General features: G+C 42.3%; 1 protein-coding gene and 1 long non-coding RNA gene across 2 annotated transcripts; one reads left to right on the forward strand and one right to left on the reverse strand.

Annotated features, from left to right (window-relative positions):
* Positions 1-1,792: 1,792 nt before the first annotated feature.
* On the forward strand, positions 1,793-10,933 carry LOC119141534. The gene is made up of 2 exons (XR_005101946.1): positions 1,793-2,706; positions 2,757-10,933. It is a non-coding gene; the product is annotated as an uncharacterized LOC119141534 (long non-coding RNA).
* Positions 10,826-15,155, reverse strand: HINT1 (histidine triad nucleotide binding protein 1). Its single transcript, XM_037373955.1, has 3 exons — positions 14,983-15,155; positions 11,929-12,033; positions 10,826-11,164 (listed from the first exon to the last, which is right to left on the reverse strand). The coding sequence occupies exons 1-3, from the start codon at positions 15,091-15,093 to the stop codon at positions 11,000-11,002; spliced, it is 381 nt and encodes a 126-aa protein (XP_037229852.1). The 5' UTR covers positions 15,094-15,155; the 3' UTR covers positions 10,826-10,999.
* Positions 15,156-19,850: the final 4,695 nt, after the last annotated feature.

Consider the following 19,850-nt stretch of genomic DNA (forward strand, 5'->3'; position numbering starts at 1 on the left):
AAGAAGGGCAGCAAGGAGGATCCGGGAACCTACAGACATGTCACCCTGACCTTGGTACTGGGGAAGGTCATGGAGCAGATCATCCTGAACATCATCACACAGCACATACAGGACAAGCATGTGCTCAGGCCCAGTCAGCATGGTTTCACAAAAGACAGGTCCTGCTTCACTAACCTGATCTCCTTCTGTGACAAGGTGACCCACCTAGCGGATGAGGGAAAGGCCATGGATTCTGTCTATCTAGACTTTAGTAAAGCCTTTGACACCGTCTCCCACAGCATCCTCCTGGAGAAACTGGCTGCCCATGGCTTGGACAGGTGTACTCTTCATGGAGTTATAAGCTGGCTGGACAGCCAGGCCTAAAGAGTTGTGGTGAATGGAGTCACATATAGTTGGCAGCCATTTACAAGTGGTGTTCCCTGGGCTCAGTATCAGGGCCTGTACTGTTTAATATCTTTATCAACGATCTGGACAGGAAGATCGAGTGTGCCCTCAGTAAGTTTGCAGATGACACCAAGCTGGGTGGGAGTGTTGATCTGCCTGAGAGCAGGAAGGCTCTGCAGAAGGGTCTGGACAGGGTGGACCGGTGGGCCAAGGCCAACAGTATGAGGTTCAACGAGGAGCAGTGTCAGTGCTGGGTCCTGCCCTTGGGCCACAGCAACCCCACACAGAGCTACAGGCTTGGGGGAGAGTGGCTGGAAAGTGCCTGGTGGAAAAAGGACCTGGGGGTGCTGGTCAACACCCAGCTGAACATGAGCCAGCAGTGTGCCCAGGTGGCCAAGAAGCCCAACAGCATCCTGGCTTGTATCCAAAACAGTGTGGCCAGCAGGATTAATGAAGTGATGGTCCCCCTGTGCTTGGCACTGGTGAGGCCGCACCTCAAATCCTGGGTTCAGTTTGGGCCCCTCACTGCAAGAAAGACACTGAGGTGCTGGAGCATGTCCAGGGAAGGGCAAAGAAGCTGGTGAAGGGTCTAGAGAACAAGTCTTCTGAGAAGTGACTGCGGGAGCTGGGGTTGTTCAGTCTGGAGAGGAGGAGGCTCAGGGGGGACCTTACTGCTCTCTGCAGCTGCCTGACAGGAGGCTGTGGGCAGGTGGGGGTCGGTCTCTTCTCCCAGATAACAGGCAACAGGACAAAAGAAAATTACCTCAAATTAATGCCAGAAGTTTAGATTAGGTATTAGGAAAAATTTCTTCACTGAAAGGTTATCAAGCATTGGAACAGGTTGCCCAGGGAGGTCGGAGGAATCACCATCCCTGGAGGTGTTTAACAAGCTCATAGGTGCGGTGCTAAGGGACAGGGTTTAGTGATGGATTTGGCAGTCCTGGGTTAACAGTTGGTCTTGATCTCAAAGGTCTTTTCCAACTTAAATGATTCTGTGATTCTATGAACTAATAAAGTATTCCCTCAGGAAAGGTTGATTTAAAATTACTTTTAATCTATCCCAATTTTTTTTTCAAAATGGGAACTGCAAGAAAGTTCAGATTGATCACAATGAGTTAGAAAAATGTAGTGGTAGCCAACAATAACTTATTTTTTGGGGGGAACAAAAGAGGATGAATTTTAACAGCTGGCCACAAGTGTCTGGAGTAGCCAAGGAACAGCCACAGGTCAGTTCCTTCAGGGCAGCGAAAAAAGTTTTAAACACCTGCACCCACCAAATATTATCAGTTTTTAACTCCTTAATGCAGGTAAACTATGTGGTCTCCTGAATCAGAACTTCAAAAGACAGAAAAATACAGGTGACAGAGGAAATAGTACTTTTTAATGTTTGATTGCATCACAATACCAACTAATCAAATCAACTTTGTATATCTTTGTAGCATGATTTACAATATTGGCAAGTATATTTACATCACATGTACACCTTTGTTTCCACTTTTTCCTAAATATAAGTAAAATAGGAGCTAGCTTTTCTAAATAATCTAGATTTAAGACAACACAAGAGGACTAAGGTTCAACCTGAAGTTTGGGGGTTGGAGTTTCAGACTCCAATACCAATAGAACAGCTTTTTGATCAGCTGTAACCAATCCCAGACAGCTTATCATTAATACAACATCAAATTAATCTGCTTTGTATCTTTTAACAGTCAAATTAAGTATACATACTGACATCTCATCATGCATATTTTGTGGAAGTTTATTATAGAAGAAACAAAACTATGTAAGACTCTACCCTCTTAACTCCATGTAACCATTCGCTCATTTTTTCCAATTAAAAAAAAATACCATTTTGATAAGTCATAATGTTGAAATATGTGCAGCTATATAAAATGAGAGGCTGAAAAAAACACAACAAATGAGAACACCACGTAGAACATCTCAAAAATCAAACACATAAATCTGACTAAAAGCTTTTCCTTCAAGATCTGCTTCTCATGTCAGCCAGAAAATTTGACCTGACTTGGCAGCAGGAACGTTTAGGTTCTCTTCAATGCAGGCAATCTGGCAGCAGCACAGTACTGGCCTCTTGCTATCTAAACAGGTGGGACTGCTGTGCAGCAGTTGAAAGTCCAGACACTACTGTATAAAGGCAAACAAGAACTCATATACATTACATTCTGCTTTACTTCTTAAGTCAAGTAACACATGTACATTTTACACATAATTTTAAACCAGGCAACCATCTGAGACAGGCACCAGCTCACACAAGTCTCAGAATTAAACTTCCTCTATAAACACTCTCCTATAAAATTAAAACTTTAGGTATACTACATGTTGCACCATTTTAGGTTTGGGTTTTGTTTTTTCATTAGGTATACTACATGTTGCACCATTTTAGGTTTGGGTTTTGTTTTTTCAGTCACCATCACTAATTTATCTGAGCCCATGAACATTATTAGTGTCAAAATTTTCACATATCAAGGTCTATCAGCTGAGAAAATGGAAGCAAGCTCACTTCCATGTAACAAGGTTGAAAATTGTGCAACTGTCTTGAGTTTACGCAAGGATTAAAAGTGGCTGACCAACACCCTAAGACAGTTGTAGTCCATCAGGGGATAAAAAGGGGGCAGAGGACATCATCCACACTTCTCTTACCATTTATATTCTGTAAAGCAAGAACCAATCATGCATTTTTCAGGGCTGAAAATTCAGTCTGTTCATAACAGCTCTGATTCTCTTTTGTTCCATTTCTTTTACTTTGGTGTTTGAAAGAAAATGTGTTCCACATTCTGATTAACAGTTTCCAGCCACTGATTTCTAATTAATGGTGGTTAACAATGAGCAGCTTAATATGGCTTTTCTGCCACTCTCAAAACAAAGAGTAAGATATGTCATAATTTCTACACAAATATACAAAGTCTTATAAATGCAAATTCATACTTTCAGTATTACAGGATTTCAAATGCACCCAACTCTTCTCTCACATGTTTTTTGAGTTCAGCAATTTGGGCTTTTTGCTTTTTTGCCTTGTGACTTTCTTGTTGTTTCCATCACTTCATTTTGCATTTTCTTTGAAGTTGTTTATGCTGCTGTTAATGGAACCACAGAGCAATGTTGGAAGGGACCTTTGGAGACTGTCTAGTCCACTTTCCAGCTCAGATGACAGCCAACTTTGAAGTCAAATCCACATTGCTCAGGACCTTGATTAGTCAAGCTTTGAGCATCTCCAAGGATGAAGATGCCACAGCCTCTCAACAACCTGCTCCAGCATTTGCTTTTCCTCACTGTGACATTTTTTTCACTAATATCTGTTCAGAATTTCTCTTGCTGCAACATCAGCCCATTGCTTCTCACCTTTTCCTTCTGTACCTCCAGAGGTCTGTCTTCTCTACAATCACCCATTAGATAGCTGAAAACAGAAAGCCCCCTCCAAGCCACTCCTTCTTCAAAACAGAACCCAGTTCTCAGATTCTTTTTGTATATTGTGGGCTCCAGCCCTTCTCAGTGGCCTACTACTAGTAGCATGTCTGCATCTTCCTTGTACTGGTGATCCCAAAACTGCACACAACACTCTGGACACCATCTCACAGATGTTGAATTGATGATATTAATAAATTCCCTCAATTAAGCTGCTGCCAATGCTACCCAGGGTGGGCTTGGCCTTCATTGCTGCAAAGGCATGCCATTGATTTTTGTTCAACTTGTCCACCAAAATTCCCAGACCCTGCTTCGCAAGGCAGCTTTCTAGCCAGTCAGTCCCCAGTGTACCTGTTGCCTGAGGCTGGTCTCTTCCAAGCACAGGACTCTGCACCCGACTCCGCTGAGCTTCAAAAGGTCCCCATCAGTCCACTTCTCCAACCTGTTGATGTGCCTCTGAATACCAGCCCCGACCTCCAGTTTATCAGTCATTCCCCTCCCCAATATGGTGTCACCTGTGCACTTCCCAAGGGTATACTCCATCCCATTTTCTACGTGACTGATAAAGACATTAAATGTTTAGCACCCTTAACATGAACCCCTGAGGAATGCCATGCCACTATTTAAACCCCTACATTTTGAGCCCACCGGTCCAGCCAGTTTTCCACTTATCTGGTAGTCTGCCAATCCCGTGCGTGTTTCTCCATTTCAGATAAAAAGAGGCTATGTCAAAAGTTTTGCTGGCCCCACACCCTCACTGTAATCACACCATTATACAGGGCAATCAGATTGGTCAGGCACGACTTGCCTAGGTAATTCTGTGCTTGCTGTTACCCATCACCTTATCCTGATGGGCACCTGGGAATGGCTTCCAGGAAAACTGGCTCCATGATCTTCCCAGAGACATTGATTAGGCTGCCTGGCTTGAAGTTCCTCAAATCCACCATATCTTCCTTCAGGATAGCTGTGATCACCCAGTACTCATGCCCTTTCAAATACCACAGAAAGGCTTCCCAATGACACTGACTAGTTCCCTCAGCCGCACATCCCACTCAGGCCCATCAACATCTGTGTATGTCTAGATTGCTTCAGAAGTCCCTAACTCAATCTTCCCTTACCCTGGCCTCCAGGCACACAGAACTAAACCTGACAGCAGACCTTGCCAGTAAAGAGCAAAAAAAGCTGTTCAGTAACTCAGCCTCTTCTACTTCCTTTGTCATTAGGCCTACCACCCTGTTCTTCAGCAAGTCTACACATTTTAGTCCACTCTTGTTGCTCAGGCAGCTATAACAGCCCTTCTTTTTTCCCTCCTCACCCACCACAAATTTCTGTTCCAGCTAAGCTTGGCTCTTCTACTCCACCTGAGCAACATTTATTTCTTCCATGAAACCATCCCCACTTCCACCTATGCACAAGTGCTTTCTGCACTTCAGTCCAGCCAGAGCTCCCTGTCCAGCCACATGGATTTCCAGCCACAACCCACATTCCGTGAACTTCAGGATGTGCAGCCCCTATGCCTAAAGGAGGCTGCTCTTGACAATCAAAAAGCTGTCTAGGGCCTCCTTACTCCCCACAGCTGCCTCCCATGGGTTCTCACCTGAAAGCTCACCCAAGAAGCTGAAGTCCATTCTTCCGAAGATGAGGGTTATTGCTCTGCTACACACTTTCTCCTTCCCCGCAGTAATACATGGGATGAACTCAGGAAATCACTTTCCTAATATACTGATGAAGTGCTACTACTAGTCATCAATACAGCCCAAACCAAAACCTCTTACAAAGGTAAACATACCCATGTGAAGGTCTTAGTTTCATAAACATAATGTCCCTGCAACAGATATGACATTCTTCAAATTCTGCAGATGGTTTCTGTAACACACATGGCCTTTCATTCAACTCTGAAGATAACGACACTAAAGATGATACAGATACATAGCTTACCAATGTCCAAAATAAACCATCCTTACACTGAAAGTGCTTAAACGTGCAAGGAACCCATTTGTTTTACCAGGTTATCTCCAGAAAGCTCTGCTTTTATCCACAATTTTTGAAAGAGGCTAAGTGTGTACACAAATATAATTCTACGCTTTTGTTGTTCCCAGGTTCCTCTGCAAAATCACCACATCAGCCTGACCCTCACACTGGTGTGCAGCACCTCTTCCGGGACCAGGATGACAGTGTTTTCCACAATTCTCCATGATAAGTTTCACTGGATATAAACAGGTGTCCTCATCACTGGACTATAGTCATGACACATCTTGTCTGGCCACAAAGCTGAAATTGTTCTGTTTGCACAGAAATAACAGAGGAAGGCCCTAGGCTAGCCTATGACTTAATGATAACCAGAGTCTCCACGGAGGCAGAGATGTAATCCACAGAGGTGCCTCAGGGTGAAGAATTGTACCATGCCTCCCACTTAATACGCATCTTTTGATCCAAAACTATGTGACAGCTGGAAAAGCAAATGCATGTTGTCTGCTCTACTGTGAATAAAATCAGAAGCTATTTTGTGGATACTGCTGAGCTGTTAAACAGTAAAAAACCCACAACAGTAAGAATCAAATGAGGGGTAACTACAAAAAAGGCAGCAATGAGCCAATTTATTGTATCCAGCATAAAACCAAGTGTCCTCACTAAGCTAAGATCCAATTTATGGGATATGTAATTTATGGGGTAAAGGCTTTGGACTAAAAATTAAATCAAGTTAAATCCTTTTGCAGAAATTATTGTAAAGAAAAAAGGAGGCACACTATCAATAAAAAGCAGTGTAATTTTCAACCTAATCATTGAATGCATTCTAATCAACAGACTACAGAAAGGAAGACCTACACAAGTGCTGTGATGCTATTTGTCACCACAGCTTATTGGACAGACATACACACACACACACCCCTGCGTTATGGAAACGCTACAGAGAGGTGGATGAGCTCTGATGCAAATCAAGGCACTAAGCCTCCCTTGGCTTGCACTGGGATATTTCACAGAGATAGGCACCTAGCACTTGAAAACTCAAAGACTTTTCAAGTCTCCCATGCTCTACCACTGAGGAGGTGCAAAGAAGCCACGAGGGAGCACAGCCAGGACAGCTAACCTGAACTAGCCAAGCAGATATTCCATGCCACAGAATGTCATGCTCAGTGTATAAACTGGGGGGAGGTGGCCAGAAGCTGCCAAGTGCTGCTCAGGAACTGGCTGGGCATCAGTCAGCAGTTGGCAAGCAATTGTATTGTGTATCACTTGGGTCTTTCACATTTTTTTGCCCTCCTTGGATTTTATCCATTTCTCTCCCTTCCCTCTTCATTACAATTATTATTACTGTTATCATTATTATTATTTACTTTATTAAACTGTTCTTAACTCAAACTGTGGGTTTTACCTTTTTATGATTCTCCTCCCCCATCCCACAAGAGGGTGAGGGTGGGTGGTATCTGTGTGTACACACACAAGGAGCCGCATCATACTTCGTTGTTGGTGTTAAATGACAACACACAACTACCATTACAACAAAATAAAAATACCTAACTGTTCTGGAGTACAGCTCCAGCTGTGAGTCTCCTCTGTTACTGAAATCTCAGTTATAGAAGACTAATTGGCACTTGACCTTGCACTGTATTGACACAGCCCTTGCACAGGATGGTCAGAATTTCACATACACTTTTTTAAAAAGTGGACCCTTCAAAGTCTTCCATGTCTCTTTCAAACACATCCTTGTTAATCATTCCTGAAGATATCAAGCTTTTTACCTCGTTTAATTCTTAAGGAACATGCAGCAGATACAAACAGAACCTAAATACACAGAGGGTTTGAACACAGCCATGCTCTTGTTCGAGTAACCATTACTTCAAGCCAAACAAAAACAAACATTGCATAACATTTCACTGTCTTGAATGCTCAAGTATTCCATGTTGCTGGAGACATCCTTTTAAGTAGTCAGTTTACTCTTTGCATTTTTCAACTGTGCTGAGGACAGTGAAGTATTCTTAGACCAAGCTCATCCTCTATGTGCAATTCCCTCATAAAACCTGAGTCCAGTGTCTTCCCAGTTTCATACCGTACCTTCTGTGTAAGCTTCGCCTTTTTTTCATACCCTCAATTGCCATCACTGTGGATGTACCTTTACTAGAAAAACATTAGTAAGCAGTACAGATCAGTAGGAGTCCATCTGTAAAGTTAATGTGAGAATCCTAATGCAGCCATACTACACACGTTTCAGCATTTTGGTCAAGCTCTACTTTGGACACACAGACCAAATGCCTATTTGTGGCTGGAGTAATTTGGTCTGTCCTGGCATGCATCTTCCAGCTCATTCAAGAAGAATCCAATCCACACAGCCCAAGACAACATCAAAAACACAGCCAAATTCACTTTGAAAGAACAGTTCTGATCCAAATTAAAATACTGAATTGTACATACCTCTTCATTACTGCTTTTTAAATCCTTAAAAATTAAATAAATAAATACAGGATCCATAACATTTCTCTAGCAGTAATTTTCCATGCTTTCTCAGTGGATTATTGTTTAATACCCATTTGTTGTCCAAGTTGAATATCAGTGGTATTATTCGCAAGACATAATCCCGAGGCCACTAAAACTTAAGAGTAACAATCCAGTCTTCCTGAATTTATAAGCCTTATCTAGTTTCTTCAAAATTCCCCTTATTGCTTCCCAACATACTTCCCACACCATCCCTACCTCTGCAAAGCAGAAACATCTTCCAGATACATCAGGGAGTTTAGAGACACAACAGATGTTGTCTAGCTCAATCATTCAGTTAGGCAGACACAAACACTAGAGCATTCCAGTTTGTATCTACTTCAGGCAAATCATTTCCACCTTCTGCCCATGAAGATTAAATAAAGGTGAAGTCTTTGGGTTGCTTACAGGCTTTTGTCATCTACCTACCTTTGATTACTTGGTCAAATAGAATTGACTAAGACATCTTCCCGTTGGTGTCTCAGATCTATCAGTAACGTAGAGTTGAAGGGCTACATAGGATAGCCCTACTTTCCCATATCCATCTCCCTGAGGTTTTTTTATATCTAAGATGAAGTTTGCCATCTCCCCGTGATGCAGCTAACATACCTCACTTTGTAACTGGTCTTAGAAATTATAGGACAGAGCAGCTGTACAGTAACGGACTGTAACTCAAGCAGAAGGAAATTGATGGCAGGGAACCTGAAGTCCACCTTTTAGCAACTGACAGTGCTCTTCTTAAGAGCTAGAAGAGTAGAAGAGGGCAACTAATATCCAGTTCTCCCATTTCCTGAAGGTTCAGTGATCTCCCAAGAGCCACAAATTTGGGAAAAGTTTTCCTTCAATTATATTTTTCCCCACATTGGGTTCACCATTGTCTGACAGGTGTCTTAAGCTCAGTACTACTTCTCCTCTCATGGTTTTCAAGGTACTGCAGAAGTCATCTGAAACTGAACCACAATTAACTGGTTAGCAAGCTCACCTCGTGGATACCCTTACAAAAATTCCATAGTTCCCCCCTCACTGGGAAGTCTTCTTACCTTCCTGGAACATGTACATCTGCAAGTCAGATTCCAAGTAAAACAACAAAAGCTTTACCACATTACTTTCATACAGGGTTCAGCAGTGATGCAATTAACTTCACCAGTCAAGCTTTAATTCACAAATGGCAGTGTTGGTATAAAACATACACACAGGGAGAAAAGAAATCAGAAGAGTGGTAGTACACACATCACATGCCCTCTGCCACATTGGGTGCCAATGGGTAATCTCAATATCCTGAAGTGCCTTTCATGAACTTGTTCTAATAGCACATTTCCCAGCCATAAACCTTTATTGTAGCCCCGCTGTACCTGCTAGTGCTACCTCATTCTTGTGATACACGTTCAGCTGTCTACTCAGGGATGCTGTACCTCTGAGGCTTGGGTGGTTTTCTTCTTCAATTCTGTGCAGGCCACCCGGGACAGCTGTCATGTTATCACTACAAGGCCACCTTTTTATTCTAAACTCAGTGACCAGCCGCCTTCAGAAGCACTAGCTTTTCCAGTTGAAGTCATGTCTTAGGGTAAAAGGTTCAGAACCTTCTGACAGACTTATAAAATACTTTCAAGTTAAATGAATTCAAGTGTCTTCACCAAATGCCCAAGTTTTTATCTGAATAGAAATTGCAACCCCCACATTTCTTCTCTAAGCTCCTCTGGTGCACACAAATAACCTGTTTTTCTTCAGGCATTGGCCTAAAGACTTCCAAGTATCTTCCATCATAAAAACTGATTAGCTGAGACTTCTCAATTTTAAGAGAAAAAACAGTTGCTTTACATTTACACTGGCAGACACATCTGTAACCCTAACTTGAGGAAAATTCATTGTCTTGGAGATTTGATGACAAGTGTTGCATAAACAACTGTATACAGCAACGTAAAGAAACTACTAGTCACTGAAGGACGAAGTCTGCCCAATAAAATCTGGAATCTAAAATGTATACGTATTACATCATGCTGCTTATAGGCCAAGATGAAATGCCTTGAGCACCTTACAAGGCCCTACAGCCACAGTTCAGTAATTTCAAGTCTTCAATTCCATCAAAATGGCAATGTAGAAGTAAATAGACCAGTGTTCTATGAAACTACCACAGATGCCATTAAGCCTATTGTTCTATCTCTTCTCTCAGAAAGATGGGGCCTTGTAATGCAGCCACTGACAGAGGACTCCATCAGGAGCTGTATGCTTCCAACACACCACACTATATTGACACAACGTTTGCATAACACATTCAGAACTTCACTTACAACACTTCTGGAAAAAGTTTTAGCAGCAGCCTACCGGCTTTATGAATATTTACATATCACATTCAAAAAGCTTGTAAGTTTTCTTCCCAAAAGACATGAAAGACTGCTAAGCAGCTGCCTCTTCAGGTTTAAAATGCCTCAGCAAATCACTATCTACAGAAGATAATTAACAGCAGACTGAAACACACTACATACTTAAACTCTGGAGAACACCATTTTAATGTGCAGAATTGTTTTCATTAGTAAAGCACACCAGACAGAGACAATTCCTGCATGCTAAATCTTTATTGTGCGAAATGTTGTTCAGAGTGTTTATTACCCTTCATAGACACACATTCAAAAAAACCCAACATTAACAGTGGCTAGATTGATGGACAACATCTTACATCTATTTGGTGGTAATTTGAATGCATGCAGTTAACTCCTGTGGTGTAAAAATCTTAGCCAGGAGGCCAGCCCAACTGACGACCACCCAGAACATGGAGATGTACGTGATAGACAGACTGCCCACCCTCAGGCCCTTCATTCACAACCATCCGGAATCCATTGGTCAGGCCCAGGTTAGCAGCACACTTCTTGCCAACAATCATTAAATGCCCAAGAAGCTGGAGGTGAAAAGAAAAAAACAAAAAACAAAACAGAAAACACAAAAAAGGGGAAAGGGCAGGAAGGGAAGGAATGAGAGCAGAAAACCATTCAGATAAGCCAGCAGTAAGCTAATTCTTAGAAATTCAGTCACTGCTCTTTCAAATTTTTGTCTGCCTGCAACTGACACTTTCCAAGAAAATTATATTGACTATACATAATATTGGGGGGGGGGGGGGGGAGGGGCGGGAGGGGAAGCTATAGATTTTTTTCAAGCTAGACAGTAAGAAACTACAAAAGTGTCAGAGAAGCTAAATTTCTCTTTGTTAATGCCCTGTTACTTCTTCAGACATCATTCTGGTAGGAAAGAAACTTTATTTTATCATGTAAAGGTTTAAGAAAAAGTATCTTTGAACCTGATGCTTAAAGTTACAAATGAAATAACCTAGTACCTCTCAGCTAACCTTCACTTTCTTCATCTCTGACCCGCCAAAAACCCCCAAGCCCGGATCAGAATAAGTATTACTGCTGTAAACCATGAAAACAAGCATGAAGACTGTATTGCAAAGTAACAGTGCATTCTGCACTGCAGTTACATTTTGCTTTATATCACTACCTTTGCTGGAAAACCTTAACTCCACTCCCATTCTGAGCTACAGGAAAAGGATTATAGTATCGGAAAACTACTTTGCCACTTTGAAATGTCAAGAGGAAGAGGGGGAGAATCTAGTAAATTATGATTAGAGGTACAGTTTGGTGTACAGAAAGCTTTTAGAGTACTTACAGATTCATCAGAATCTTCTGCTTCAGATAACCTCACAATTGGCTTCTTAGGAATCACTAGGAAATGTGTTGGAGCTTGGGGTGAAATATCATGGAACGCAAGGCACTGGAGGAAGAGCAAACAATTAAAACATAATTTACTTCAGAGAAAGGCAAGAGTTTAAGCAAATCAATATGCCCCTCAACACATACTTAAGCAGATTATTAGATACCCCAAACATAAACCGAGATGCTTATTTTTCTTGAGTGACATATTTTTCCAATTTCTTTAATTTCTAAACAGAAAACACCTACTTACCAAGACCTGCTGGTATAAAAAAAAAATATTCTGTGTTACATATTATTTAAAAGCTACAGCCTTCTCAGCAAGTTAATATGCAATTTGGTTCACAATTACTTTTTCCACATATGCATAACAACTAAGAGAGCTGATGCAACACGTGTCTATAAAATGTACATTTATGCTTATTTCACTTTTTTCTTAACACTTTCTTAACAAATCAAATAGCAAACAGTTGCTAATCATCTTCCAGTTACGTCTGGGAGTTGCTTTGGTCAAAGATAACAAGGCAACTTCAAAGAACATGAAGTTACGCAATTGAGGCCGAATTACATTTCCATTCTCATTAGCACCAAGTATTTCAGAACAAGATTATTTCAAAATAATGTATTACGGCTGGCTCTACTTCAGACATTCTCAAACAAGCATCACTTCTGAAATATGAACACCTACCTGCACTAAGTAGTTGACTCCCAACTAATTTTATGCAAGTACCAAAATTATTATCAATGAGAAACTGTATGCAGCACCTAACTACACTAAATAAATCTCAAATCAGGCACTTTGAATAAATGAGGGAAATAGATGACAATGCAAAGGAAGAGAAAAGGAAGCTATGCCTCTTCCTGCAAATGGCCAACGACAAACCAGGACTTGCTACTGCAACCACCACAATCTGCAGATGCCCATGCTGAGCATGCACTCTGCCATTGCTAACCGAAGGGCATCTCTGACTTACCCATCACATTTAACAACAAAACGTCTGGTAGTTACTGGCTGAGTTATGTCACAAAGAGTATGTACTTATAAACATATACCTTACATATTTTGAAGAATGTATTTCCTAGACGCTTTCAGTAACTTGTGGGTCAATAAAGTCATTTTTCTATGCGAATATACTGCTTTTTAATTCTACTAAGAACAACCGAGGCCTTTGTCAAAAGTAAAGGTAGTGAAAAGCCCGAACTTTACACACACTAGCAATGTCTTATCTTGTACTCCTCCAATCTGTCCTATTTCAAAGAAGGTAACGTCCAGTTTGCAATCTCTGATGAACTGCTTGTTTCTCCCAGATAAGGGCGGTAAGCAAAGAATGGATGAATAAAAACTAATTTGCAGTCAAGTAAGTCTTGCTTTCAGTTGATCATTTTGTAAACAGTTTCTCTATTCTATGTGGTCCAAATAAATGCAGAATGCAAACGGGAGCAGAAACTGGTAGCAAACATTTTTCTATGGGACAGAGAGGAGAAGTAGTATTGAACAAAAGCACAGCCACAGAAAGCCCATGACTATATAGTAAAACAATCTTCATTTCAGGAAGTTTAGATTCAACTAGAACAAGGTCGATAAGACTGAATTCCAAAGACCTTGTACTTTTCAGTATCTCCTTTTCTCTGCAAGTCCATTAATGATTAAAAGCCCTCCTCACATTTCTCCTTGTAACATTTCCAGTCACCTCAAAGAAGACCTTCATAGAGTCAACAAAATTAATTAAACGATCATCCACTGTAGTCAACTAAACTCTAAAAGCAGTTCTACATTTCTTCAAAGTTTACGGTAAAAATCAACTGAGATACTGCAGTTAACTAGTCTCCTAGAAAATACTGTGAACTAACGCAGTCAGAGTAGGTTGCATGTTCTTAAGTCACTCAAAGTCAATGGTCTGATTCTCAACCAAGTGCAGTGCTCCGGTTACATTGCTGTAGCCCTTAGAGCTGAGGAAAAAGCTCTTGTAGCCTTGACCCTAGTAAAGAAAGGATGCACACGCTCACATAAATACAGAGCAGTAACGTAAGTATGATTATTTGGAAAGCGGTGAAAATTCCTAAGATTCTTGAAAGCAGACGGCAGCTGCAACATTTCTATATTGATTAAAAAAACACTGCTCCAAGCTATGCCTAATTTTTAAGCGGACAAATCAGACAAACACCATCTTTAGTCTGTATTGTACACTGCAGATAATCCTATTTCAAAAGCAAAAGCCCCTGTTAATGTTCAGTATTTCAATTACACCAAAAAAGCGGCTTATACTGAATACTACTTTAGCTTACATCTTGGAAACAGGAGCTGCATTTTTTCATAAGCAAAACCATTTCACTTAGCTCCTAGCATGCTGTGGTGCACCAACATCACTGAACGCTACCAGTCTCACCTCACCACAGAAACCAGTTTTGGCAGCCTGCAAGATTACTTTTGTGAAGAGCAGAAAAAGCTGGAACTCTAATTTTTTGCTTTAAAAATCCCCTCAGAGGTTCATAACCAAAGCCTAGCAGGCACAGCTGTATCACCTCCATAATGTTCGAGAGGAACATTTAAGACCTGCATTTCTGACGTGCAAAAGCACATAATTATGGTGCACTGTTTAGCCATACATGCCCGGAATCCACACGGAGACTTCCCTGCGGGTGGCTAATCTAATGTTTCACGACTGCCCTCCCACACCAGACGCGAGAGCCCCCATCCCTCGGCAATGAAGTCTGGACGGGCGACCATGCCGCACCACTGCGACACGCCGAACGCCAGAGGCCCTCCTCCACCCGCTAGCCGGTGACACAACGACGCTGAGGCCGAGGCCGGCCGGGCAGCACCCGCCGCCCTGTACCCGCCCCGGCGCCCGCCGCGCCGCGCACCGGAGGAGACGGACGCCAGGGAGGCCGCAGCCGGTAGCGGGGAGGCCCCGTCCGTTCCGCCAGCCCCACTCCCGACCACCCTCGCCCCGGGCAGCTGCGGGCTGGAGACAGCTGCGGGCAGGGGGCGGCCGCACGCCGCCCGCACCTGCTCGTCCTCATAGATGATGTTGGCGGGGATCTCCTTGCGGATGATCTTCCCGAAGATGGTGTCGCCTCCGGGGCGGGCAGCCTGCGCCTTGCTGATCTCATCAGCCATGGCGGCCGTCCGCGCGCGCCGCTCGCCTCCCGTCACCCCCCGCGCTCCCTCCCGCGGCCACGCCCCCCCGGCGCTCATTGGGTCCACAGGACACGCCCGACAGTGCCCACCTCGCGATTGGTATTTTTTCCCTGTCTTTTTCGTTTGTCCCCGCCCACTCAGCTGTCGCGACCTCGCTGACCCGGTGTGCTGTGGTTCAGGCCGGCGCGGAGGGCCGCGATGGGCGGTGCGGTGCCGTGATCCCCGCAGGGATTAACAGTGCTGGTGGGGCGCTGCGGTATGCTGTGCTGATGTAACTAATGGCGGGTTCTCAGGAGGGACTGTTGCAGCCAGAAATGCTATATATTGCCGCATCAAATCCAACGCAAATATCAGCGTGACTTCTTGGTAGCCAAATGACTGCTTCTGGCAGGGTTGCCTTAGCTGTTCCGTGTAACACAAGCTGCTGTGAATACTGCCCTGGCGGCCCTACTGCCTTGGCTGGGGGCTGCAAGTTGGCAGCTACTTGGCCTCTGGCACAGAGCACATGACGGACAGACTGCACCAGTGTCAAGGCCTTTTGGAACCGCAGGGGCCCATCAAGATAGGGCTTGGGCTGTCGCCAGGCAGGGGTCTTTATAAACATCAGCACTGCCCCCAAACCTGGGGGAGTAAAGTCATAAAATACACAAATACACAACCCCTTGATCAAGGTTAGGCTCTTCCAGAGAGGGAAATTATGAGCTGTTTAATGTATCAGCCCTTCTACACATAAATAATTTCCTAACTATAAAATGGATCAATCAATGTGACCAGGAAATAATTCACTGAGGGCAACACTGTATTACAAATATACATATCTAGTCATAAATGTGTTGGGGTTTTTTCTGTGTGTGACACCAGTCATGAAATGAGAGTGATTTGAAGAATCAGTCAGCAATATGCAAGCGAGCAGAGGTTATCTTTATTCGGCAGCACTGGGTGCATGGGGGATCGCTCCACCAAAGTCATGCACACCAAGGGGACTTTTCAGTCCCCCCTTTATACAAGCTACTCATACCTATTCATTAGTTTTCCAAGAAATTGTTTACATATTCATTACAATTCTGAGAATTCATTTACATACCTTGAGCCTGCGCAATGTCCTTGAGGAGTTGTCTCTACGCAGACTCTATTCCTTAGTGGCCATGTTTAAAGCCTCCATCTTCACCATGTTGCATGTACAACAGGAATCTAAGACAAAATGTCCCTTCTAAAGATTATCAACCCAAGGACTTAGCAACCTGTACATCCGTCATGTGGCAATAAGGGTCCTTGGACATTTCCTGACTTTTAACTAAACATAGGTGTGTCGTCCTTTAGATAAGTGGTACAGCATTCACTATTCAAGATAAATGAAAAAGCAGAAAACAAAAACAAAACCCAAAGAAGTAACAATGAGGCTTCATTTTCTAAATGTCACAGTTAAAATACATTGACCCCAATTTCCCTCAAGCTTTGTCTAGGAACATTTTAATGTAGACATTTATATATATTTGGCTTATGACAAAAACCTCATGGGAAAGATAATTCTGGAGGGAGGCAGGGAATACTGCTAAGTGGTTTAAACCCAAAATGGTTCCATATTTGGTTACCTGAACTTGTTACAGAAGAGCAGAATTTGTCGTACACATCTGGTAATAACTCTGAAATTATGTATCTTGAGAGACCCTAAACAAAGCTCTGATGAAGCATGTTCCTTACTTGATGGAGTGTATGCAAGTATTTGACATCTACATGTCTACATCTGGCTGAAGCAAGGATGGAATCGGTGCTTCAAATAATAATGTATATATATATATATATAACATATAGCAAAGAATTTATGTCTAACTGTGATTATTAAGCAAAGATACGGATTACTTTATTCTCCTGTTTTCTCAGGAATTAAACATATTTTGTGAAAGAGTTGAAGAGTTGATACTACTAGCTAGACAGACTCAGAAACAATTTAACATAAAAGTACATATTCAGGATCCATTCGTACATGTTTGTGTACTTCAAGTTGTTCCATGGGTTGCTGTGGAGTCAGTCTAGATAACATATCTCTATGTTAAGAGAAAACATAAAGAGACAATTTAAGAAGTTTCTCTGAAAAGGTAAAAGCATTTTTTTTTTCATATATTTGACTTCAATATGTATTTTTGTCACACCATGTAAATGGCAAGTATTATATTATTTTGAATATAACAAGGCCTTTTCAACCGATTTAATTCATTCATTCACAGCTACAATAAAATAGATCTATGAATAAGGATCATTTCCTCTGCCAAAGGATCAAGTTTCTTTATGAGGTACATAGCCTAAAATAAGTGCATTAAGGAAACATGAAATATTAAAAATATTTAATAATAGTTTAGTGTTCCCAGACTTCAGTTAGCTTTGCACGTAATTGCAATGAAACAATGACATAGGCTATATATTGAAGCTAGAGGCAGAAGCAGTAAATGATTACATTTAAAATCCTTATGCTGCCTTTAGCTAGTGCTGGATGGTGTGTTACTGAAGTATAAGCTTGTTTGTTTGGTTTTTCTAGAAAATGGCAATTGAGTTTTAAAGTACCAGATACAGCTGTGGGATGGCCACGCTGAGTCTGGGCTGGTGAGTCAGGCTGTGGGCAAGGCAAGGCAGGGCTGTGGGGAGCTTGATGAGAGCAGCCAAAAAGGTGACTTGATTAGAAAGGGAAAATGACTGAATAGAAGAAAATACCGGTTGAAAAACACCAGCAGAGAAAATACCTGCCAGCCTGGGAACCAGAAGCATCCTTGAGAAAAAGTATAGCTGGCCTTTTTTAAGTACAGCTGGGTACCTACAAACTGGAGATAACCTGAGATACCATCAGTAAGTGCAGGAACAAGGAACTGCAACAGAACTTTTCATCTGAAAAGGTGAAAAGAGGAAAATACCCTGAGAAAGTAAGAATTCCTGACTGCCATTGGCTGTTCTAACTGCAAGAGCAGGAAAACAGTCTGGCAAAATAAAAATTGGTCTGAAAGAACAGCAGACATTGTTATTTCTTGGCTGTTCTAGGCAGAAAACAGAAATTAGCAGCACCCATTGGCTGCTCACAGTGGTGGTGTCCTATGCCCTTTTATGCCTCAGTGACTTAATTTTTTTCCAGAATTGAGCCTGTCTCTCTGACAACATCCCATCTCCTTTCCTAAACAGGCTGAATTCCCTGCACAGAGTTTCTGTGAGATCTTGGACTCCCACAAGGGATGTCTGGCTGACTCCAGATGCCGTGCCATGGATCATCTTTGAAGTGAGACTGTTATTTCATGTTCTCCTGCTGAGACCACTGTGGGGTTTGGCTCAATCTGTCCTCCTGTCTCTGGATGGTCCTCTGGGATTGGTGTGTCCTCTGCTCTGGGATGGTTTGGCCCCTTCTGAAATCTGATTCACTTGATGCTGATATTATATATCCAAACAAGTAGTTCATCATAATTTATCTGTTCTTGTATTGTTAATAAGTTGCTTCACTAATGGTAAGTTTGTAGTAACCTGCAATAGTATTGTTGCTGTTACTGGTTGATACTGTAATGTTGATTGTTGCTGTACAATTGTTTGCTGCTATTATTGATCACTGATAGTAATTTGCAATAGCTTGAGATAGATACATATTTGCTTTATTAACCATAGGTACACTTGCTAGTGGTGATTATTTTGTGGTAATCCATAACAGAGTAGAGAAATTTAGAGGATGAAGCCTCCCATGTCCTTATGTATTGCAGAATCCTGTGAACCTTTGGTTGCAATCTCCGTCACCTGCAGGCCAGGTCTCCCTTCAGGCCATGGCAGGGCTGGAGACTGGCCCTGGTGCAGCATTGCAGGTTGGGGGGGTTGACATGGGGTCCTGGGCCACGGGCTGGTCAGGCCATTAAGGCATGTTAGTGCACTTAGGTCCCTGGCATCTGCCATCAAAGGCGATTCTGGTGTCAAAACCTGTAATTTCTCCCTAGGTCACCTAAAGGACCATGTCTGGTTTTTTTTCCCAAAGTTAGGCTGGATTCATGTCTACCAGCCTTAGTAGGGGTAAAAATAGAGTGACTGTCTCAATTTTGTAGTTGTTTTTCAGCTCTAATCAAAATATTCTCTGTAACAGAAAAGATGTTCAAACAAAATATGAAAGATCAGTTCTGATAAGTAATCCTTGATTATCTCAGTATCAGCACTTGAAAAAAATATGGAATTAAGAGCTTAAATGCGATAAAGCACTCCTGGAAAGCAGCCAGCAGCAGTGTAAAATAATGCATTGGGCACAAATGGATGGCTTTCCCATTACTTGTTTGAAACAGTGAGATTTTCCTTCAGAAGAAAATGGGCAAGATGCATTAGTTTTTACGCCATGCTGTGGTGACAATTTATTAAATTGATTACTGCTTATGGAAAAGTCTTTGTCTTTAATTAGGAATTGTTTAACTTGGGACAGGGAGCTCAGGGAGCTCGAGGACAACTTTAATGAGCAGGTAGTGTTTGTCCTGAGCTCCCTGAACAAGCAAGATACGAGTGGGAACCTCCAGACTATAATACTGCGTGCAGCTGTGTGGTGACAGTAACTACCACACTTGGGTGTCCGGCCAATGTCCCTGATGTATGTGAACTTACATACCCAACGTATGTAGATTACTTTTGTTTTTCATGGAGTATAAAGGCAGGCAAACTCAGGGACTGGGCCAGCTCACCTAGGTGGATGCACCATGTAGGAATTTTCCCAGTTACTGAGAGACTCCTGGCACTGG

Source organism: Falco rusticolus, chromosome Z (genome assembly GCF_015220075.1).
Source record: "Falco rusticolus isolate bFalRus1 chromosome Z, bFalRus1.pri, whole genome shotgun sequence".
Taxonomy (NCBI): domain Eukaryota; kingdom Metazoa; phylum Chordata; class Aves; order Falconiformes; family Falconidae; genus Falco; species Falco rusticolus.